General features: G+C 41.3%; 1 protein-coding gene across 1 annotated transcript in view; it reads right to left on the bottom strand.

The window, feature by feature from the left end:
* LOC117210071 (agrin-like) overlaps positions 1-24,179 on the bottom strand; it is a 264,190-nt gene that overhangs the window by 21,328 nt on the left and 218,683 nt on the right. The window contains exons 5-9 of the mRNA XM_033452692.1: positions 16,227-16,463; positions 5,337-5,552; positions 4,447-4,688; positions 3,380-3,566; positions 486-583 (exon numbers count right to left, since the gene is read on the bottom strand). Of these exons, the coding sequence (XP_033308583.1) occupies positions 486-583; positions 3,380-3,566; positions 4,447-4,688; positions 5,337-5,552; positions 16,227-16,463 (980 nt within the window). The remainder of the gene's footprint in view (positions 1-485; positions 584-3,379; positions 3,567-4,446; positions 4,689-5,336; positions 5,553-16,226; positions 16,464-24,179) is intronic.

Here is a 24,179-nt window from a genome sequence, read left to right as displayed (position 1 = left end):
AAATTATGATTTCAGGAACGGATTTGCTCGTCGGAAAATTGAAATCGGCTGACCGAGCTTCTAACGTTGCGTCCCGATTCACTTTGATAAGGATTAACTCAATTACTTCAATACGATTTAGGGATTAATTTGCTCGCGTTTTAGCGCAAATGTTAAGTAGATTCCGCGCGCCAGCAGCATTCTCTTCGAAGAATTATGTTTTAATTTGATTCCATCGTATTTCGTTAATCACCTATGCATTTGTTCTGTTCTAACTTCATCATCCAAAACAAATAGTTATACATTTTAATTTAAATAATCGATGGCAGTTCTTTTTACCAAATCATATTTTTCGCTACGATTTGATCTGATCTCTTATTTTTATTACCACTATTAATAGAGATTTCTCTTTCTCAACCAACCACTTTAATTATACTATAATAATAATTAAACTATCTATCAGCAAAAATAAACCGATCATGAAATAATTTATATCAGATACTTACCGTGGTCTCGCACTTGCTAGGACAAACGCATTTGGCTTCACCAGCGCTGTCGCTCTCGCACTCCGCGTAAAAGTCGCATTTCTTATTCTCGCATCCATCTGCGAACAAACAACAAAACATTTCTAATTAACAAGTGAAACCCATGTAACGTCTCCGTTCGTTCGTTTCACGTAACACAGAAGCCATCCGAACGATCTATCTCCGGCGGTAATTGCCCACGAGCAAAAAGCCGTGGCAAGACAGACCATTCGTCACCGTGAAATCGTACGTGGTTCTAGCCGGGAATCTGAGATGCCATGCGATATCTCGCACGAGCCGCTAATTTACCAGCCGGGTCGGTTGGCTGAATTGTTTAAGGCGGCGCGAACCTCCGCTTCCGTTTCCGTGATATTCCGGGCATCGACGCGCTTACAAAGCAGCCGCCGCCACCCTGTTGCAGTTCTGGCTACCTTCTGGCCTACGTTCAAGCCGACATTAATAAAGATTCCCGGTATGCTGGTATTTGCATAACTGCACCCGTTTTGAGGGAAATTATCTGGCCTGTGCCGATGTGACTGCGTGCAAGGATTCGGGGACTGCGAACAAAGAGAACGAACGGCAGGATGGGATGGCACACGGCGGTGCAAGAGGGGTGCAACAAGAACCAGAGGAACGATGAGAGCGCGCGGGTAGAGCCGGTTGCTATTGAAGCTGGATTTGCAGTCGAGAAGTTATCTTTAGAATTCATTGAAATCTGAGAGGAAAGGGGCATCGGCTTACCGCTCTGCTTCTCTTCGACGACGTGTCGATGGTGCTACTACGGTCGAGGGTAACAAGCCTTCGGAGAACCCTAACCCAGATTCAGAATCAGAGTATGGGGCGATGGAAGTACAGCTTCTGGCTTTCGACGCTCGCGATACGAAAATCCCGGTGCTCGCTACTGGTATATACACCGTAGTCGAAGTCGACGCCAAGGATAGAAACGGGAGAAAGCCAAGAGGAGGCAGAGATAATGGTGGTGGTGGTAGTGGTGGTGGTGGTGGTAGTGGTAGTGGTGGTAGTGGTGGTAGTGGTAGTGGTGGTGGTGGTGGTAGTGGTGGTGGTGGTGGTGGTTGGTTGAGGCCCAGGAACTGCATGCATATGCAACGTGCATGCCGTGGGGTAACAACTCATACAATTTCAGCGAGGGGCGAAGTCACCTGCGCCGTGATATGCATGGAACCGAATCCCAGCAGTACGTTTCAGAAGTTTCACGCGATTTTAAACCATGCAAATTATCTTGCGGTTGGGGAGAAGAGGTGCCAGAGAGTTCGACTCCTACCGACGATTCCCCGGGATTTCTTTCGCCCCGATCCAACCGAAACGAACGGTTACTCGCGTCACGGGGTGGCTTATGAGAAAAGTTTAGCTCGATCTGTCTGTGGTGTGCTCTAGCGTAGCGAAGATCGCGGTAAGGGTGCTTGCCACCTCGTCAGGAATCTGTTTCATCGTGACGCAGGATATTCCTTCGAGAGTTTTGTATTTTTTGATATTTCATTCCTCACTTTCTGTCTGTCCCCCTCTTTCTCTCCTATTTTTCTCCTCGTTTATATCTTATTTTGTCAAATATCGCCGAGCGTTTAAACGAAATTTAGTTTCGGTTGCAAGTTTATTTCCATAAATGGATTTTTCAGTAAACATGCAAATATCGTTAACGAAAAATTCTTAAAGTACAAAGTTTCGCTGTTGATCATTATGCAAACAGGATTATGGTATCGAGAGAGAGAAAGAGAGAGAACGGATCAAAAGGTTTCATGCATCGTATGCAAATCATCCTGTGGCGAATCGAATCTTCACAAAAGTCCTTAAACTTCCCAGTTGATTTCGTAGAAAAAATCGTTGTCGTGGACCGAATCTGATTACAGGAATTCCCGATATAACGAACGAGCTTGGTATAATGAACTCAGCTAGTCGGAATAGACCATCGTTCGATTTTTCCCTTGCTAACCGACGTGTCTCATAATAAAGTTTCCTTAATTATTTACCTGGTACCTCAGTTCTAATTATTCCGGTCTCCTGATCGATCAATACTCAATCAACTATTTTCGCGTAGGGAAATCTTAATCGGTTACAATTTCGGGAAGGAAACGAATTTATAAATGGACGAACATTTCTCGACAAATAAAGAGACGAGATAAATTATTCCGTGAATGTATTTCATCGACTCGTCGCTAAAACGATGGCATCGATAATTCATTCTTTAAACTCGGAACAATTTAATCGTATTACTCGATGTGTATCGTTTGTTTCTATGATTATATATTTAATGTTGATGATAATAACCTGGCTACCTCGTTTGCATAATTTCGAGTCTATTTTCAACGACCATTCCAAAATTATTCGCGATATCTACAAGCTAATTTGAGCCAATTGAACTCGTTTTCTTGTCAGATAAATAACATTCTGTTTTAAGTTACACTAAGATTACTGAACGTTTTAATATTCAATAAACAGGGTTATTCCAGATCGTTCAGTTATGCACAATATTTTGTATGAACGTCACAATATTTCTTCTATTAAAAATAGAACAATCTTATAATTTGATCTCGAAACATGCTCTAAGAAACTCCGTAAATATTCGCAAAAATCTGAAACAGTATTATTAAAGTAGACGTTTTACGTTACGTAAAATAATAATCAGCATACTATGGACCTAATCACTAATTGAAAATATTATAATCGCTCAATATGAAAAAATAAAACCTCTTTTTTTTATAAAACTTATTGGATAAGTAGAACAATTGGCCCAGTTTTTGTTAAATACTCGTGTATAGGTCAAAACTTTGTATCCGTGGAAAAAGAGTGGATTCGACGAATCAGGAATGAAGATTCTAGGGAATTAAAGAGGTTCCCGTTTTCCGGGGATTGGTACTCACTGCAGAGTCCCTGGTAAAGCACGCGGATCTCTCGTCGATGTTTACAGCCCTCCAGGCGAAGCTTACACTCGTTTCCGTAGCTGATGCCATCGTCGCCGCAAACTGGCTGAAATTCCGCCGGACAGGTTGGACATTCGCAAATCGCTGTGCCACCGGTTTCCGCGCAAATCGCGCCCCACTGACAGATCTGTAAAAGAAATTCCTATCAGCTTGACTTTTTCCCTTGGACGTTTTCGATCCCAAACGTGGCGATTCATTTCATTTCTTTTTTCCTCTCTCTCTCTCTCTCTCTCTCTCTCTCTCTCGCGCGCGGTTTCAACCGAGAGAAAAACGCGAGATTAATCGCGGTGGATCATCGTTTGCTTTTTTCACGACACACCTCTCGGCGACAGCAGCCTCTTTGTCGTAGGTTTTCTCGGATAGTCGCTGGTGCAAAGCCGATAATTTATTGCTCGTGATATTTTATCGCAACGCAAAATTTACGTGCTACTTTAATTCGCAGGATTTAACGTAAATCGTCGCAGTGCTTTGCCATGACCAACGCTGATTTTTTCCCGCATTTCGTTTGTTCGGAACGAATTTGTATTTTTCTTTTTTTTTTTTTTTTTTTAGAATGAATGGAGAACGAGTGGCATGCAGGCATTACGATAAACACGAAATAGAATAGACAGACTACGGATGTTTATACAAACTTAAGCTTTTATGGACATAGCTAAGGAAATTACATTTTTCACTTTTATTACTTCTTTACACATAAGTATTTTTATGCTCCATTACGACGTACCTGATCTTCGTATTTACACGATAATCTTCAAAAGACTATACGATAAATTTACTTGCAAATAGACTATTCCTACCAATTTAGTTTCTCTCATAAATTCAAGAAACAACTATTTCTTCCTATGCATAGTTCTTTTTAGTTAAGCAAGACTGAATCCTGATTCACATCTCTTACAGCCACGCCTCGATTTTCGTCACGTCGCGCGTGTTTGTTTGCACGTTCAAATATTTGCCACTGTTCCTTTCTGTTTCGCGTATCTGACACCCGAAGCGGAAACTCGACTGACCTTCTCGGAGCAGGGCCCCCTGGAGCCACAGGTTCCCGTGTAAGCGACCTCGATGTTAGTCTTCGTTAAACAGGCCTGCCTCTTCAGCTCGCACAACGATGTATATGTTTTGCCACCCCGCGCGCATACTGCTCTCATCACAGGTTCGCATTCCGGACCGCATTCGCAGCTCGCGATCCCTTGTCGGTTGATCACGCACTGTTCGTAGGGGCCGCATTTCGCCTCGTCGCACGGATTGATTCCTGCACAATCATGAAGATTAAAAATTCCCTTTCAACGCGTTCCACTCGCCCTTGTGATTAAAAGTTTTTCAGTTTCTACTGAGGCAATAGTAGGTATTATGAGACGTTTATTCCGGCTGGCTTCTGAATTAGGACGAGGGTGCTGTTGATGGATGACTAAATGGAAACGGGGAAGTTAAAACGAGTCACGAAGGATGTTTCCGTCTGATTTTCAGATTTTCCTTCGGAATGTAGGATTCTCGCTACGAAGGAAGATAGAAGATGATATAGGAAACTGGTTCCAGTGTTGAGAAAGAAATTTATACGGAATTAGCTAGGTGAAATAGGATGTTTAAATAACTCTGTTGTGGTTGGAGAAAATATTCGAGCTGTAATATTCAATTATTTCTACTGTATGTATTTATTACAGTTTTAATAGAATTTATTTCACTAACTATTAATTCATTTTAGTTTAGTGCTGACTTATTGCAAGGTTTGAATTGCTGGAACTGGAAAAAGTTGGAAATAACTTGAATAACAGAAAACTACGAAATACTCTATTTCCTTATTTGAGAAAGAAACTATCGGAATACATTCACCACGTTACGGTATAATAGTACAAATGCCTCTTAGGAACTTGGACGAGCTGGAGGCTGAATTTAAAATTACCCGAGCTGCATGCGCCATTGTAGACCTTCCTGAGCGATAATCTCGATCTGCAAGCTTCCTGCCTGAGGCTGCATTCATTCGAGTATGTTTTACCATCGCTTCCGCAAACTGGTGCGAACTCAAGGCCGCACTGCTCACCGCAACGACAGCCAGGTTGCCTCGAGTCGTCCAGCTGACAGATTTCCGGTTCTACGCACTCCACGTTACCGCAAGGATCTGGAAAATTAAATTGCGGTACGTGCTGGTTGAAGTCACGTTCAACTAGTACAATGAAGACATGCTGTTGTAAATACCTTCGCGTCTGTATAACGCGAGCAACGCATCTTGTTCTCGTTCTCGTTTGAGACTAAATCGTTGTCAGTTGGATAGTTAGCAGAATAAAAATTACACAGTTTGGTCGTTACGATAATCAAAGGACAAAGAAGATCGTAGAAAAAATAAAAATTGAAATGACAATCGCTGAAAACGTACGTATATATTTGACTATTCAGAAGAACCTTCCCATGAAAGATTATTCTCGTTTACTCTAAGACACCGCAGTCAACGTTTCGTCCCCGAGAAATTAAGTTTCATTGTCCACGGGCTAACAGTTACTTCCGTTTGCGGATTATGAACGAGCTGGAAAGAAATGCTCCAGGGAAATTTATGCGACTGCACGGTTAGGACGGTTTAGTTGCAGTCAGATTGATAAAGGCAGATAGAAAGAGCCCGATGAGAAGTGTACGCGGTCCTATGAGCGGGGAAAAGAACAAGGGGTGGTAAAGGGGGGGAATGGTAGGTGGTGGAGTCCGAAGGGGGTTACCGTGGCACAGGTAGAAGCATGGCTGCACCGAGATTAATCTTCGCCCTCGAGGAAGGAAGTTGGATTCCGTTTCCTGTCCGCAGGCGGTAGGTTTCGACCTTACAGCGGGGCTGACGCGGCAAGTTCCCGAGGCGGTGGTGTTTCTCGGGGTTAGTTCGAGTTACAGCTCAGTGGAGCGGCTAACCTTCCGCAACCACCCTCGTTTCTTCCTCGTCCGCCGCCAGTTTAGTGGCTCGTCCAAGAGTTGTAATCGAAGTCCCCTCCACTCTCCTTCCTCTCACGCAAATATTCTCGTACACCTCGTAACAGTTTCGTTTTCGCTCAATTCTCACGTACCTTCCGCGAACCATAATTTATGACGCGTTAACTGCAACGTATGGTTCCATCTTTTGCGTGCTATCGTTTGTTCATTGTATTACAGGAAACATCATTCGTGTCTTGACCGGCAAGATATTTCGGTTCTTATACTTTCATTTTATATTCGATACCTTTCAAAATAAGTGTAAGCTTTCCACATACACGTTCGCGAGAGCAATCGAGGAAATGGTAGGAAATTGAATTTATGAACAACGCAATTCTCAAAGCTTTAACTTAAATAAATATATGTTTAAACTTGAAGAACGTTAAATTTACACCAATCCGAAATTTTAAGAGTTTGTCTCTCAGTTTGAGACTGTTGTTCCAAACTCACGCGTGTTTGTGTTATCTCTTTCTTCAGCGGGAAATTACAATGATCAACGTGTCCAACATTGAGACCATCGATTGAAAATACGATATATCTTCGTTTGTTGCTCACACGTAGCTGTCCTCATAGCGTTGGCAATTTCAGATTAGCTCGTCTAACTCGATCGTTATACCATCCGAATAACAAGCCTTGAAGGCGTTTCCGAGCCTTTCTTATCTCTGCGTCTGCGTCCTTTTTCAAATTCTATCCGCGAATTCTTCTCAAAGACAGCGAACCACAGGTCTCTAAGCTGGCGCTCTAACTTTCCGCGACATTACCCTGATTCGAACTTCTTTGTGTTATCGTCAGAGCATCTCTAAGGATCGTCTGTATCGGCGTCTGTTAGTCGTTATCCATAAAACTACGTCGCGAGTGCGCGTAATGATGTCGCTGCATGGAGCACATGCGGCGGCAGTTGGCCATTTTAACAAGAGAAGGGACAAAAAAGCTCAAGTTCGCCGCCGAGTTTAACCCGTTGGACGCATTTAAACAGATATTTTTCTCGGCTAACCTCCAAGAATAATTTCCGAGGGAACGGAAGCGTCGATTCGTCCTATTCAAATTTTCTCGGTGGTAATTTTTCCGCCCCGCCGGCCAGTGAATATAATTCAACGGAGGAAAAAAGACAACGGAACGGGTGGCATTAAAACAACATTGAATATAAAGCGGTCGCGTGAACGAAGGTGGGTGGATGGAGCTCGCGGATGAAAGGGATGAGAGAATGGAAGAAGATCAGGACAGGCTGGCGTCACTTGAAACCGTAAAACCCCTCGTAAATTGCCTTAAAGCCCTTCGATCGTGGACAGAGTGCGTCGAGTCCTCGATTTTCACCCTGTTCCACCCCCCCTCGGGCGATTTCGACGAACAAAAGCCATCCGGACCGTCGATAGAAGTGTGTTTAAAATTCCCGCGTCGCCGCGAGGCAATTGTTTTTAAGTCCGTCGCTAAGAGCCACACCAACCCTCCCCCTCTCCTTTTCTTCACTCCACGGTAGTCGACGACCTTCTTTCTTCGCCCCTCTCATCCTCCCTCAACGGCTGTCTCCGACGGTAGCATCAGCCTTGTCTAATCTTCCGAGTTACGCGAAACTTTCTACGTGGCCCAGCTACTTTTTTCCAAGCTCCACGCCCATCCCACTGAGGTTTCTCTATCCTTCCTCGACGATCCTTCTTCATACCTCCGACCAACCGTGACCTCCTCGCCCGGCTTTCTCGCCACACCGCGCGTATTTTGCATTCCCGCGGAATAACTTTCAGAAAGGAATAATAAGCGGTGGGGCGGAATAAGAAAGAAGTTGTCCGGGAGGGTAAGTGGTGGATAAAGGGAATTGAATTGAGTTTGGTCAACGAATTGAAAGATCGCTAACTTCTCTCTCCGCTTGTCGCGTTTCGCCGTCTGCATTCTTATTTCGCGCTTCGTTATTGTTCCAGACGGTTTATCCTTTTTAGCCGCGGCGCTGCTGCATCTCTGTTTGCACCTTTTGCCAGTTCGACGAGTAGAATACGAGGATCTTCGCAGCTTTCAAACGACATTTAAATATTTCCTTCTAGCGAGGTGAAAATGTCGAATAGAGAAGAGAAGGAAGAGGAGCGTAATTCGTAGACTAATAGCAAATAAATTGTTACATTATGCAATTTGTAGAAAATGTACAGAATGCTTTCGAAGCTTGGTCTAGCTTTAGAAGTTTCATCCAGCTTTGTTTCAATAGAATTGGCAGTTTTGCATAGCTTCAGTTTTAGGTTTACTAGTTGTGGTTGTTTTACATAGCTTTGCACGCTTTCGAAAATTTCCTAACTTCATGTACGACTGAAGTTTGCTTGAAATTTCATCGAAGGTTAGGAAAAGCTATGTTCTAGTTTCGGTTAAACTGAGAGCTGAAACGTAGTTGCAGTGATCGTTGACGTATTTACAGAATGAAAACTTATTGTAATTATTTTTCCAAAAATTCTTGTAAATCTGACATATCCTGTATGTCAATAAACCAGTCAGGCATGTTTATTGACTAGAAACTCGCATAAATGAAACAGGCAGAGAATCGAGCATTGGAAGATAGTCAATGAATTATGCAATCAAATTATCTGGCTTAATTCGTGAATGTCATATCATCGATGCTTGCAATAGCATTCGTTCAATTATAACGTAACATGTTTCGTAATGAAACCACTTCACGATTTGAATAACTTTTTTGCTATCAAGTTTGTTTATTCGACCAATCGCGGGGAGACGTAGTCGCTAGGAGAGACGTCAACGGGGGTCGTAAATCCCCGTTACGATTATAACAATCGACACCACGAATTGATCGATCCCCTGATTTCCGTTGAGATAATAGGGGTGATTGAGGTTGTATAACACTGTGATTCACAGAATTATAAATTATATATTTCCAACACTTAGATTACACTGATGTAGAGAAATAAATAGTTGACAACTTGTCGCACGAAGATAAGATGCATATGTACGTTAGAGCAGGGCTCTTATAATTAGATTTAGTGTATTAGTGGACGTAGCACTATAAGATATTTAGGAGAGGAAGTGTATGCTCGACAATACCGGGACCGACTCTCGCGTTATGCTTAGACTGCCCCGCTGGGCATTAGCGTATACTTAGTAGTTGACTTTTCCAACGATGTAGAAGAAGAAGTCGAGTGACGATGCTGTGTCGGAGGAAAGCTAAGGATGGGTGTGTCTAGCGCACGGGACCATCGGATTTGTTGGTGCCGATGTTAGTTAAGAGAGTGAGGGAAACGGGTTTCGCTGTTAATTGGTTAAACGAAGGGTCTTAACCGCCCTCGAGAGAAAGTGGTTAGTGGGAGGAAAGTTGCAGCGTACGTGAGAAAATCTACCTTTCCCTTGTCCCGCCGTGGTAGACAATAGTCTTTAGAAATTCTTCGGACACAGATGTTTGTTTATTTTGAAGGACCTTAGCAGGCAAGTGACTCGGGTTTATGACGGGTGCTTAAGGCTATTGAGGGTACGCCGTACGGAAAAGCGGACATCTGGTGTCCGTCTGGCCCGCGGTGTGTGACCTGGGCCAGGCAGAGAGGCCCGGCGTAACAAAGTTCATTAGCGACTCAATTTTATTCTGCCACTTTAGTAGAAAATATCTGTTTGGGGTACATTCGTTAAAAAGAGGAGAATAAGTAAGAATTAAGGTGGAATAATAAACGAAACGTTAATAAAACAATTAACATAATTGATACCACATCCATCTTCCACCAGATAACACGAAATAAATTCCTTACGCGACACAATGAGTTTACAGTGAATGTATTCATTCAGTAAATTTAGACAGCACATTTACTAGTTAACGTATGCGCATATCAATCATGAATGAATACATTTACTAGGAATAGATATTTTGATACTTGGTCGATACTTGTACTAATATCTTATGTAAATTTATACTGTATGTAATGTAATCGTAAACGTATGCTTCGCCGCTATGCGGTCGGCGTATAGATTTTCTAATTGCGCATCACTGTGCAAACAAAATAGAATTTTATCGTTCGTCAATCTACGCCAAGTAAATTCCCAATAAGCACAACGATAAACACAGCTGAATTTCTCGAGCTCTTAACCACCCTCGAAATACATTTTCCCTTGTTCGACGCAAAATTCACCACAAACAAATCACATTAAGCTAGCAAATCTTAAACGAACCATTCGACTGACGTCTCCCTTTTCTTCCCTGTCAACGGATATCCTGTTCGGTAGTTGGATAGATAATGCTGCACGGAGGATGAGCCACGGAATTCGGAGAATATGAGGAACATCGTTGAAGGGAATTACGCCCGAGCACCAACGACTGTCTGTGTTAACAGCGTCTTGGCGGCCGCTTTCCGCAGCGTCTACTGTTGTGTACTACTCATGTGCACTGGCAGCAAGCCACTTTCATTCGACCTGTGGCATCCCCGAAGTGTACGCGGAACCCGTGCAGCTCCTTCCCTGTAGCAGGCGAACAGGCAAAACTAGACGTGGCAGTCACTTAGGCTCGAGGCGCGTAAACATAAACGTGCAAGAGCATCCGCCCAGAAACAGCGATGGTAATTTACGAGGATATAGTACGGAGCATAGGAAACTTCCTCGGGGAAACCTTCGTCGCGCACGCTGCATCGTAAACGGGCTACTCAGCGAGACGAATTGGCTACGTTTGGGTGTTCGATGGTAGATCGCTCCAAAGAGACTCCGTCGTAGCACGTGTCGTTGGTGAATTATAAGTGATTACACGGATGAATGCAGATGGATTTGCCGCCGCTCCACGCATACCTGCAATTTGCATGCACGGATTCGTGGTTTGATTTCATTACGATGCAATTACGGTGTAACCGTTTGAAGATAATTTATGGCCGGCTCTTTTGCTGCATTTACATGCACTAGCAAAATATACTTGAGACTATATCGTACGTGACGCCACTTTTAGCTTAGCCGCTTGATATTATTCAGGCTTTGTTGATGAAAAAACATTAGCTTCTTCTGGAAGAGGAAGATGAAATTCTGATCGAAGAAAAATCGTAGAAGGAAAGTTGCATCGAGATTGGATTTTAGAAGCGTTTCGTCAGTGTTCTTCCGTTTCGTGACGAGATTCTGAAAGTAATTTGATTTCGTATGAATGGGTTCGTAGGTTCATAGATATTTTGATGAAATATACTTAAAACGTTATTTACAGGCAATGGTCTTGCTATTTATTAATATCCATGTCTGCATAATTTCTAATTTCTAGTCTACGTACGTAAATATACTTCAAAGATAGTTGCATTCGTTACAATTTATCCACCAATTTAATCCCTTTCTCTGCATACAACAATCTAGCGTTTCGTTCGTTTTTGAAAAAGACATACGAGCAATTTAACACACCGATCGCGGATCTTTAAGTTTAATCGAACCGATGCGTCAGGGTCGATCTGCTCACGGCTCGCATCTTGAGTTTGTTCGCTGTATAGTTGGCGTTGGAATCTTCGAACCGACTAGCGTGAGAATTTAGTCAAGCCCGTTTCGAAGGAGCTAGGATCCTCGAAGCTAACGTTTCGGAGATCTGCCCCTTTTCCCCTACAGAAGACCCTTATTTCGGCACACTCGAGCGTGAAGAGAACGGCACGCCCGCCTCCATTCTGATTTGGATCAGGATATTCACGGGAAACGAGCTAAAGCGAATTTCTACAGCCCAAGGTGGAAGGGGCACGGTGGAAAAAAGGGCTAGGAAGAAATAGCGCTTATCTTGGAAAGGAGTTCTCAAAGACTCCTCCTGAAAAGGTTACTTAACGATCGCTGCGTGCACGGTGACTGGATAATTGTGAAATTAAACAGAACGAATCGTGAGATCGTCTCTGCTGGCAAACGATCGCTACGTAATTGGGGCCAATTTTACTCAATCAAGATCGATTCATCCTTTATAAGATATATAGTTTCTTAAAATATATGATATTCCGAACGCGACTCTCATACTTTTTGTATTTTGATATATTATTATTAATTTTCTTCAAAAGTCCTATTACGTCTTGTTCTAAATGCGACGTTATTTGTCACTCGGAAGGAAACGTAATAACTTCCCCCTTGTTTACGAGTTTCCGTCGCGAATCTCTCGCATACAGTCAGGAAAGATTGATCCTTTTCAACCGCATCGCGCTTTTGGGAAGTTTTCCTCGGGATTCTCACGCACTTGATAACCAATAACGATTCCCTTCACTGTCTCCTACAGATCTGCTCTATAATGCATTAGCATTAACACCGAGAACGAGAGAAAGAGAAAGAGAAAAAACCCAGCATACTTTTAATCGCGAGGCCCAGCTTCCGCGCTTTATCGCGTTCCGCGACCTCTTTTCTCCTCTGCCACCCGCGCCGTTAGCAGCCGCTGTTGCTGTTGCTGCTGCTACTTTCAATCATTGAAAAAGTTCGTCTGTCTCGAAAACTCATTTCCCCCCCCCCTTTTTTTCAATTTACCCTCGGGCCAATCGTCTCTGACGGTGGAGAACGAAAGAGGCTCGACAGTAGATCGCGCGGGGCGGAAACGGAGTGGGTGACGATCGAAAAGTCTCGAAAGTTTCGAGCTAATTTGATTTATCGTCGCAGCCACTTGAGATTCGCGACCCAGCTCGTTCCACCCCTGACTCGGCGTCCTCGTTGCCGAAGAAATTAGGAGGGGTCAGGGATGGGCTGGGTTAGTTAGAAACGAGCCACGATCGGTCCCATGCCGATGGAATTTATTATTGATTTCGCCATCTCACCAACGTGAAGCGACTGAATACGATTGATAAAAGACACCCTTGACTTTCTTCTTCTTTTTTCTCTATTATTTCTCCCTCTATCGTGACTTTCACTTCGATGAGAATCGAACCGAATCGAGAAGAATAGACGCTCGGTCGAACGATGCGACGGTTTCGTCCAATCTTTTCAGTGTCCTCGTCACTGATTATTAAGTCTCGTTGTTCTCTGTGCAACTCGATTATTAGACTCGACGCAATAACGGTACAATTCTCTAGCATCCCTCGCGCTATTTACAAGTTCGCATAAGTCTTGTGATCGTATAACATTTTTTAGCAATTTTCACTTTCAACCGGTTGCTCTTTATCCTTCGATTTTACAGGAACATCAAGAGCAACTGCGTCGCGAGGAAGACGCCTTGGAAGAGGAAACGGATCGATGTTTTCTGACGTTCGTGAATCGCCGTCCGCGATTATCATCGCGTCCGTTTGAAGAATAAAAAGCAACGGAATGGATGTGAGCAGACGAAGCGTCGGCGGATGGACTTGCCTAATCCTAAGTAAACGTTGCCTCCTTTACTCACAACTACCTGTCTGATCAAACATTTGTCTCTACTACTCGGTTGATTAAGCGCCCGCCGAGTTTATACTGCGTTCTAGCCTTCGGTCGAGAGGGCACAAGACGACTAGGGTTGGACAGGGGATAAACAGCCGAGTAAGAAATCTGAAGGGCGTAAGCTCGATCAGGCGAATTCTAACAGGAGGGTGGGAATGAGAGGAGCTGCGACGTGAGATACGCGGAGAAGATAAAAAAAGGACAGATGATTGGTAAAGGTAAAAAGGTAAAAGCGATGGGATGAACAGAGGTAAAGGGAAGATTGGTCAATAAAACAAAGGGTAGAAAGAGAGAGAATCAAGGGACGGATGGAAGAAACGAAGGTTCGTATGGATGATGTAGAATGCTGAAGAGTAAAATGAGAAGAGCAAAATGAGAACGAAGAAACGAGGTTGAGTGCAAAGCGAAAGAAAGGAACGAGGAAGGTGCGGATAAGCTTGTTAATCCACAGACCTTTTGCAATATGCCGGTAAGAATATAATTGTATTCTTTTGTAATAAGAAGCAAGTAACAACTAAGACATTTCCTTTTCTAGAAATTCTAAATTTCTAATTCTAGAATTTTCTAATTCTAATTCTAATCTTCTGAACAGTAATTTCTAGGAATATGCAGTAGAATAGAACGCACGACAGAGAAGATAGAAGTTGTTTAATCGTGCAGAAAGCTGCATTCAAATAGGAACGTTCCAGAAGAACACTTTTCTTCTGGAACATTACTATCGTACCCGAAGAGAAAATTATAAGCGAAAAAAACGCGTGTAGTTGAAGGTAAAGCGTAAGATAAATATAAATGCAGGCGGAATAAGGAGGAGAAGTCTTACAAGCTATATCAAAGGAAGGGATCACCACGAGTAAAAGGTATACGAACAGAGGGAAAATTAGATGGAGAAAGAAACTGGAGTATAAAGAGACGTACACTGACAATTGAAAATGAGCTAGAAAAAACGAAAAAACGGTATGAAGAAGCTCTTCCCTCTTCTCTTCTGGTTAGTTGCTTTTAATTTGAAGCGAACGAGGTAGGAGGAGGGGCGAAAGAGCAAGAACTTGATTCTTCTCGTCAATAGAAAAGAATCGGTTTAATCGGACGATAAATGGCGAATATACGTTCCATCTGACTGGCTATAGCTTTGGAATTTACTTGCACGATTTACGCTTTCTTTTCCACAGAACGTATGTTTGTGCGAAACGATTTAGCTTCGGCAAATACGTGTCGGTTGTTTATGCTACTCGCACGTTGCTAATTTATCACTGTCTTCTAGTTGCTTTCGACCGATGTTGCGGATTTCCGACGATTTCGCGTCACACCCTCGGTTTCTTCTGCAGTCGTTTAGGTTTCTCAGTCTTCTGCCGGCCTTTCGCTTAGTTCGTCGTATTTTTCAATTGTCGAGCATTGCATAACGGAATCGCCGATTAATTTTACTGGTCAACGAAGCGCGCACTCGCGCGACAGAAAATTAAGAATTGTTTTACGATTGAAGGCTTTTATCCCGCGGTTGAATGGCACAGATTTTAAACCGTTGTATTTAATCAACGATTGTCAAGAATTAGTATTCAGCGAGCAAAAAAAAAAAAAAAAGAAAGGCGTGTATTGTGCTTGAAACGATAGAAAGTTTATTGGTGGAAGGCACGAGGACAAATGAAAATAAAGTCAGCTTTTAATCTGTGAGTTGTGAAATTGAAATGGAACGTATCGATCGGTTCAGCAGGCGCGTTCTTTAAACTTTCTATCTCCGGACGATATATTCCGTTGATCAAGTATCTTTCATTAACAAATTTACCGTTTATCCAATTATTAGAATCGTCTTGGGGCAATGTTCTTATATTTATACTAAATAAATAAAATTTTCTTCTATATTCGGATAGCGATATAAACGAAAGAGATCGGTTCCTCTGGAATCACGATTTCACGGTTACGAATTTCGCGAATAAGGATATCACCGAGAAATACGCAGAATGTCGCGAATGTAAACGACCGCATCTGCCCGGAAGTAATCTCGATCGCGTGCATAAAGTCGCAAGTAAATACGTACAAACCTCGATATTTAAGCTCGGCTCGACTTCGATTCAGTAAATATTTGTTTCCGCTGCAGGCCCCGTTGCTGGATTATCTCGGAGTCCGAGTACGCTTTCGCTCTCGATAAATAACATCGCGAGAAAACACGAGATTCTTAGGCATGCATCTTAAGTGTTTGCAGCGTGCTACCTGCCTTACATTGCTATCGTTTGTTCCTTCCAAGATCGATATTTCTTGCGTCATTTCGCGTCTCTTAGCCATTTACAATTATTTCTCGACAAAAGAAACGAGTTCCATGCAAACTAGAAATTAAGCTGAAACGATAGAAAGCTCGTTTCTTTATGATCGTAAAGTGTTTAGCTTTTAATTGAACGAAGGTTTGGCTATCCTTGAGGAAAACATTTATAGTATTTTTTTGGAATCCTACTTCAGCGATGCAATCGGAATTTAGAAACACGATTCGCTATACGACAAGATATAACTCGCAAGGAAGCAAAAGATAGATGTTTCGTATTGCAGTCGAAAGAAAAATACTTACCGCATTTGCCTTGAAATGCCACCGTGATATTAACACCCTTCGCGCACGCTGCCTTGTTCAACTCGCAAAGAGACGGATAGTCGGTCCCATCTGTGCCGCAGACAGGGCTCGATCCTTCGTGATCCCCTAAATTCGGACAGGATTCCAAGCATTCACAGGAAGCTTTGCTTCCGTCTCTGCTTCGTACGCATTGCGCACCCTGAGTACAATTTAGTTTCGCACACGGGTCCTTGATTTCTGTAACAAAAATTGGTGATGTCGTTGAATTAACAATTGTTCGAACAGTCGTAGTGCCATTGGCATTCGATTGAAACAGTTCGACGAGTAAATATTCGAACATTAAGCGAATGTAAATTTCTCAATTACCAAATTGCATATTGATAATCGCCTAGTTATTCTGAATAATTACAATCTTTCACCAGAAAGGGAGATCGTTAAAGTTGCTGAAGCAGGACAGGAAAATCATCTTGCGAGAAACAATTTGACGAATAGGAAGGATGGCGATGGGCACGTTTAATCGATAATTTTTTTACCGGCATCACGGTCGTTCCGACATCAAATGTAATTACAAACCGTAAACATGGGGCGCGTCGTAAAGCGGCGTGAAATTAAATCCGCGCGATTCACGATGAATAAAGTATCGTCTACCGGAGGATTTAGCCAGCGTGATAAAATACAGCGTACGAACCGTGACCGCGCTCGCCGGCCCTCGGTTCTCCTTTCTTCTCGGGATTTGAACAGATAAAAGCCGTCCACGAATATTCAGCCGCGGCTAAGCCGGTGAAAATTTTTAATGGAACCACTGGCGAAGGAACAGAGAATAGTAAGCCCAATTAAAACGTTCTTCTCGTTCGCCATAGCTATGATATCATGGCCTCTTTCTGGCAGAACGACACGAGACACGGGTAGGAAAATAGAGGAAAGAAGTAGCTTGTTCTTGTAACCTGGATAAAAGATGGTTAATGATAATAGGAGACTATATTTTGAAGGAGCGGTACATTTGGCTTTTGTGGAGTATTTTAGAAATAGGTTGCAAAAATAATTTATTTATGTTAGAATCGTTTAATTTGTTTGTGATATAAATAGAATCGGTTAAAGTAGCAAGAAATTGAAATTCGATCAAAATGGATAACGCAAAAGGAAGAAAGATGAAACCAACATACACCGAAGAATAATTTAAACGAAAAGTTTTAAAGAAAAAGATATTTCCCCGTCCATCTTCGTGCTTATACGACAGGAGAAAATGCTTTCTTAAAATTTACAAAACCCCTTCTTCAATTATTTCTATACGTTTATTGTTTTCTTTCACGAATGAGAAATTAACCCGTGAAATTATTTTTGAATATTCTACTTCACGGAATATTCTCAAGTTCGTGACAGTGCACAAGCCTTTCTTCCGGACCTTCGTTACGATTTTCGACATAGAGCGTCGTCGTTACGCTCGTTATTTGCGTTCAAGTACCTTTTGGAAAAACGTAGCAACACTGGGATATCGTCAACACTCCACACAGTACCAACACGGCTTTTCCTAGCATCGTTCGTCACCTCTTCCGTTGCCTCTTCTGCAAATCAAGCCGACCACCATTCATCTCTCATCGTTGTTACGTCATGCGTTTCATCAGACAACCTTCTTTCCATCTTTGAAAATAAAGGACAGTGGACGAGCTCGTATCAAATGCGAATGTGACATCTTCAACATTCCGATGCTTGAGAATTCTTTACAGAATATGTACAATAACAAATGAAACGAACCTTGTCGAGCACGATTCACAGGTCCAGTGTCCTCGCATCAGCAAAAATGAGAAATATTTTCAAAAATATGCCGTTAATATAAAGCTCAAACAGTGCAGAAAAGAAATCAAATTCCTCTTCAATCGATTTGAAAGAAGCATAAAACTGGACGAGTTCTGACATTTAACTACGAATTCTTACATTCCTCGCGTCGACATATTGAGCACACTGAGCACACTGAGTATCAATCTTTTTTAACGCCCTATTTTCTTTCTATATTATGTTTTATTTTAAACAAAGGATCGTATAAACGTGATAATTTAAGGTTAATCAAATCCCATAAGCGGCAATCAAGATCATGTTATTACTACTCAAGATCGCACTTAAAGATCACAGAAAATAATCGAGGTCGTTAAATTGATATTTAAGATGATTTGAACTATCTCAGGGGATTATTCTGTTATCATAAATATACGTTTGAAGCTCATCGTTCTGTGCGAAATACACACATTGAACCGCGAGTCGTTGACACTAGGTCCAGCGACGATCACCAGTAGTGGCAGTAAACGTTCACGCCGCCGTCGAAAGCTAGTAGTTCGGCCGGATGATGGATCGCAGCCTCGTTTGCATTCAATAACTCCCGTCCTGGTGTATTTTCGATTTACCATTCACCGCAACCCGATTATCGTCGTTAACGCATTTAATTCGTCGGCCACTCATCGTCGCGCCGCCGTTCCGATCGATGCATTATTAATTATCGGTATGACAAAAGCAATTAGTGATCGGTTATCCAACCGGCGAGGACGGTGCCGTTCGATTTGTCCCTTTCCGTCCGTGCAATCTTCCTAATGGAACGAATTTTCCTAATGTAACGTTGGCCAGAACCTAATAAATCGGGATGACGAGAACCTGGTCTTTTAGATATTCCAACGAGTCCGAAAATGCTATCGCCGGAATATCGTTCAACATTTTCGCAATAGTCGAATGAATTTTACACCATTTAGAGAATTTTTCTTGGAAATTATTGCAACCACATTTTTCATGCAAGGCATTTATTGTATCTTTTTTACTTATCATGCGTATAAAATAGACGATTGAAATTTCAGTACATACGTGTAGATAGTTTCTACGAGTAGAAATAAATAGGAATGTTCTATTCTGTGATACGAATAGATTTAGCATCGATTAAGTAAATATTTCGAGGAATTAATTAATTTAATTTGTTTATTTCTCTTGTCCCCGATACTCTTACCCCTTCGGTATAGTCTCTCGTTTGCATTAACCGATTTGCCTAACGTTCAAACAACTGCCTTGATCTAACTGAAACGTTTCTGCGAACGTTTCACACGCACGAACGATAATGCAAACACTTTCCAAAGGTACTATTTGTACAGAAAACATCTTTAAATAAGCATGGAAGAAGTTCCCGCTCTGTTCACTTCTCGAAGGCTGGCAAGAAATTTTGATAGGATCAATTTGAAAGTTAAATTAAGCTAAAGTTAAAAATTTCTACAGCGTTTATTGCTTCTGCGTCTGGACTACGAACGAACTTTCCTTACATTTTGAAACTTAATTATTCAGTCGGTAGAATGAATTGTACAAAAGTGTCGACCGAATAATTTATCGTTCTCCATAAACACGTATATGTTGAACAAAAGCAAACGCAATTCCTTTCCGAGAAAATATTGCACAAATATTCGTCTACTATTCGTTTCTTTGAAACTGCGAAATACCTGAAAACAAATGGCGTATTCGAATGAAAAACAGTCTGGAACTTTTTTCGGTTGCCGACAAGCAGGAACAATCGATCAGTATTTAAATTTCCATCTTTTTTCGACCATACGGATCCAGCGTTTAATCCGCAGCGTTTGTTCATTTAACGGTTGGAAGATTAACATTCCGTACAAAACTATCGCGCGACCATTCAGTCGAACGAAATAACATCGGATATCAGTTAGTTGCATACGGAATAGAATTGAAAAGCCAGCTTAATCGAGCTCGCGAACCAATCTTGTACGAATGATGGTTGCTATACGATCATGGAAAATTGAATGACCGACTCAGACGGCGGAAAGTATAACGGAGCGTGGTATTGAACGTGTGATTCGTGATCTCTTTGTTAACTTTACAGTTGTCATTTTCGTTGCAAATGTTTTGCAAATCCGGAAATTAAAAACTTCAGAAAGCCTCGGATTTTTTCTCGTTCCTTGAACTGGTTTATTTAAACTTTCAATTTCAAAGCTGATTTTTCGAAAAATTTATTTTTCCCAATTGCGTCATACCTTGCATACTTGCTGTCCGGCATATGTACGATAATAATTCATCGAAGTTTAATATATGTGATTTGAGATTAAATAAATCGAATTAATAATTTGAAAAAAGAAGAACCTTGATACAACCATTCGAATTTGCAAACATCGCGTCGCACGATAAACGAATATTCCATCACTGACGCTGTCTTCAATTTCTCCTTTATGAGCTACATGGAAATATCCATCTTAAATATACCGGTTCTGTACTACGACGATCGAATTTCGAGCGCAAAAAAAACCTCGTCAAAGTTTCTCTCTCTCGTTTCGTTCAGCCTCTACCCACAGGGGGCGACGTGATATAGTAATTAATAATCCATTTTGTCGGTTTTTGCCGGAGCACCTGACCGTCGCAGCTTGCTGTTCACCGCTTACGGATAATTTATTATCAGCGAGCACCGCATTACTCCCGTATACAACCGACGCACAGGTCGTCGAAAAGTCTGTCAAACGTCGATGGCCATCGCCCAACCTTCCTGTTTTCCTTCCTGTTTTCCTGCTATTATGTTTATTCCGTGATGGAACTGCAATTATTTATTCTATTGCATTTTTGACGAGATTTGTGTATGTACGCGACTATTCAATTTTAGATAAATCGTTAGCTGTTGATCAGCACACGGAATAACACGATGTATGAAATACACAACGTGTTAAGTTTTGTGCATATTACGAGAGTTCGAGCTATATGGTACTTTGATTATTATGTGAAAACGATATGTCTGTATTTGTGAGGTCCGCACGCCTAATGTTTATTTTGGATTAAATAGCGATAGAATATCTTGGAATTTAAACATTTTTTAGTAAAATAAAAAAATATTTAATGTAATTAACTTTTTCTATTCTATACATTTTATACCCTTTGGGAAAATACTAAAATTGTGGAAAAACATTAAATTTCCAAACTATTCTCGTTTTATATTAAATTTGTATAGCTATTTATTTCTGTATATTCATTCAGGAAATAATAATGATAATTAAAAGAAAGATTCTTCAATTTTGTTCGCGCATTATACCTTAATAACGACCAACATAAATATTATATCAATATAAGCATGTAATATATATGTGTGTGTGTGTGTGTATTCAGTATTTGCGTTTATTTTACTTATCTCCGTTTTAACTCTGGTAAATAACGAATAATTTATCACGTTTCTATTTGAAAGAAACCCGATGAAATAAGCAATAACGAAATCACTCGCTAATAATTTTCTGTTGTATTTTTATCGACCTCGCAGTTATTCATGATTCATTCAGTTGCTTAAAAAATTCATCGCATAAAAATCTATAACATAAATTCCATAAAGAAATAGCTTTACTGTATCTAGAGAATCAGATCGTACGAAGCCACGTACCTAATATATTATATCACCAGGATATCAAGATAATAAATGTCATCATTCTCTCACTTCCGTTGAAGAATTTTTAGCTGGAAACGTTCCTGGTATTGAAATGTATATTATAAAATTCAGATCTTCCTGTATTTTTCGTACGTATTTCTACTACTCACAGTAATTCAAAAGAACCGAGTGTCAAAACGACGGAGAAAGTATAACATTTTTAAACACGATTTCTAATACAATTTGTTCTGAACAATAAAAATTCGAATTTCTCAGAGAACAATTTTTACAATTTCTCAAAACTCGAATATTAGTGCAAAAATGTACGTACAAGTTCCTCTCTCTCTCTCTCTCTCTCTCTCTCTCTAAACATAGGAAACATCGCTTTCCACAGTAAACGTCTAAAGACGATGACGAAATGATCGACGATCGAATTGCCAGTTTATGTCCCAATGATTGCCAATTAGTGGGTCATTATCGAAACGTATGTGGTCTGTATAGAGGCATGGCAGAACGTTTCGGCAGATAACAGCCAGGAAGATGAAGGGGGAGGATCAAGAGGAGCGAATAATAGGTTCGAAGGGTCGTCTGTGTGTGGCCAGTAGAGCCGGACTGTGTCAAATGAGCCTCGTTAGGCAAACTTTAAGAACAGCCCGGATATTATTCGACCGGGAAACGTAGAAGTGGATTCGAACGACGGAGTGATGACGAAGGTCGTTCCAAGACAAGAATTCGCCTTTTCTTCGCCTGTCTTATTCAATAATCTCACTACCGTAATGTACAAGAGCCCATTACTCCACTTTAATGGCTGCTACTTATGGCAACCGACTGTTACCGCCTTTTTATTGGTTACTTGTGACTGGCGGATTTCAACCGAGGGAGTTTTATTTGTTCCATTTATTTACCACCTCGTTTAGCGATTGGGCGGTCGAGCGAGCTTAAGGAAACGCTGAATCAGAAGAGAAACGAGAAAGACGACGTTCGGAGAATTATACCTTGCCGTATTTTAATAGCAAATAAGAAACACGACAAAATAAGATGCTTGGGAAATTGATACATTTTCTTACCTTTTCATCTTTCTAATATTTATTCGAAGTAGTTACGTATGCGATATTTTTTAACATCCTTCCATCGTCGACTAGTATTTTTACGATCCTAAATCACGTTCCAATTGAAGATCGTTACTGCATCTCGTAGGAAAGTAAATTTCGCGATAACCGATGTCACGAGGTTTCAAGGGACAGGGAACGCGTCAGCTGGCGGTCGGTATCGGAAATTGGGTCGCCGCTTATAATTCGCGCGGCGGTCGAAACTTTCGCGCGTGAACTTCGACACGACTTGGTTACGAGTTTCTGGCCACGAAAAAAAAAAAAAAAAGAAAAGAAAAAAGAAAAGAAGAGAGGAGACGGATGTTTTTTCCATTTGGAATCTGTAGACGGGCTGTTAATCAATCTTGAGTCGATGTGTGTCGTTAATCTCGCGAGCTGTATCTCGCGAACGCCATAAATTCTGCCGGGCCTTTAAACATGCTTCAAGATGCTCTGGAAAACAAATTATTCTTCCGTGTACGGCGAGGAGAACCGCACAGCGCCGATACAACACAGTGTAGTGGATCGAATCCGCATAAACGAGACCGAAGGAGGGAGAATCCGACTGTCGTGATTAACGAGCGAGTTTCGCCTGTCAGGCGGACGTTTCTATGGTCGTAAGCGGATATGGGCTGTTCGGTCAAAGCGCGTCGGTAGTAAAGGCATCAGATTGAATTTGGGATTGAGCTCCGTTGTGTGAAAGGATCGAGAGGATGATGTGCTACGCTGTTCCCGATAAGACCGGTCTGCGAAATTATGTGAACGCGTTCTCGACGATTCCATGTCTTCCATGTTACGTCTGTTCCACGAAAATGGCCCATTACGTTCGCGCGCCGAAAATGTATAAAAGGGACGAGACGTATAATTTTCGCATAATTTTGAATCGCGTGTGTTTTGGATCAGTAACGTCCAGTCCAAGGATATAAAGGGGAATAAAAATGAAATAGGATTTTATTAAGATTAAAATAGTAACTAAAACCTTAAAAAATACTTGAGTAGACGAGCATGCTTTGAGAGAACACATGAACGTACGATTACTACTAATTTACCTACGTAGATGTAGATGGAATTAAGAACACGTTTGAGCTTGTACCTTAATGTACTATGATTTTGTAAATGTGCTAAAATTCTGTAAAAAGATGTGATTTCGTTTGATAGATTAAAAATTCATTCTACGCTATTCAATGTCACCATTCTTCAATCTGTTTACATTTGACGCAACGTTCAATTTTCCAATAACATAATATAGTATATATATCAATATTTAGCACGGAACCATTCCACTACAATTTCGTTTATAACGTTTCAATTTTAGTGCCATTTAGAATTTTATCTTTTTAATCAGATTTCTGTTTATTTTACGTACACTACATTATGTTTTGATCCAATTTTTATTATCTATCAATATTCCAAGCCACATCCATCCTAAAAACGCGTCACACTATGTTATTTCAAGTTCCAATTACCATTTCATTGGTTACAAACACG

This window comes from Bombus bifarius, unplaced genomic scaffold (assembly GCF_011952205.1).
Source record: "Bombus bifarius isolate JDL3187 unplaced genomic scaffold, Bbif_JDL3187 scf7180000008199, whole genome shotgun sequence".
NCBI classification, from domain to species: Eukaryota; Metazoa; Arthropoda; class Insecta; order Hymenoptera; family Apidae; genus Bombus; species Bombus bifarius.
Note: the sequence above shows the minus strand (reverse complement) of the source record. Positions and strands in the feature narration are given on the sequence as shown.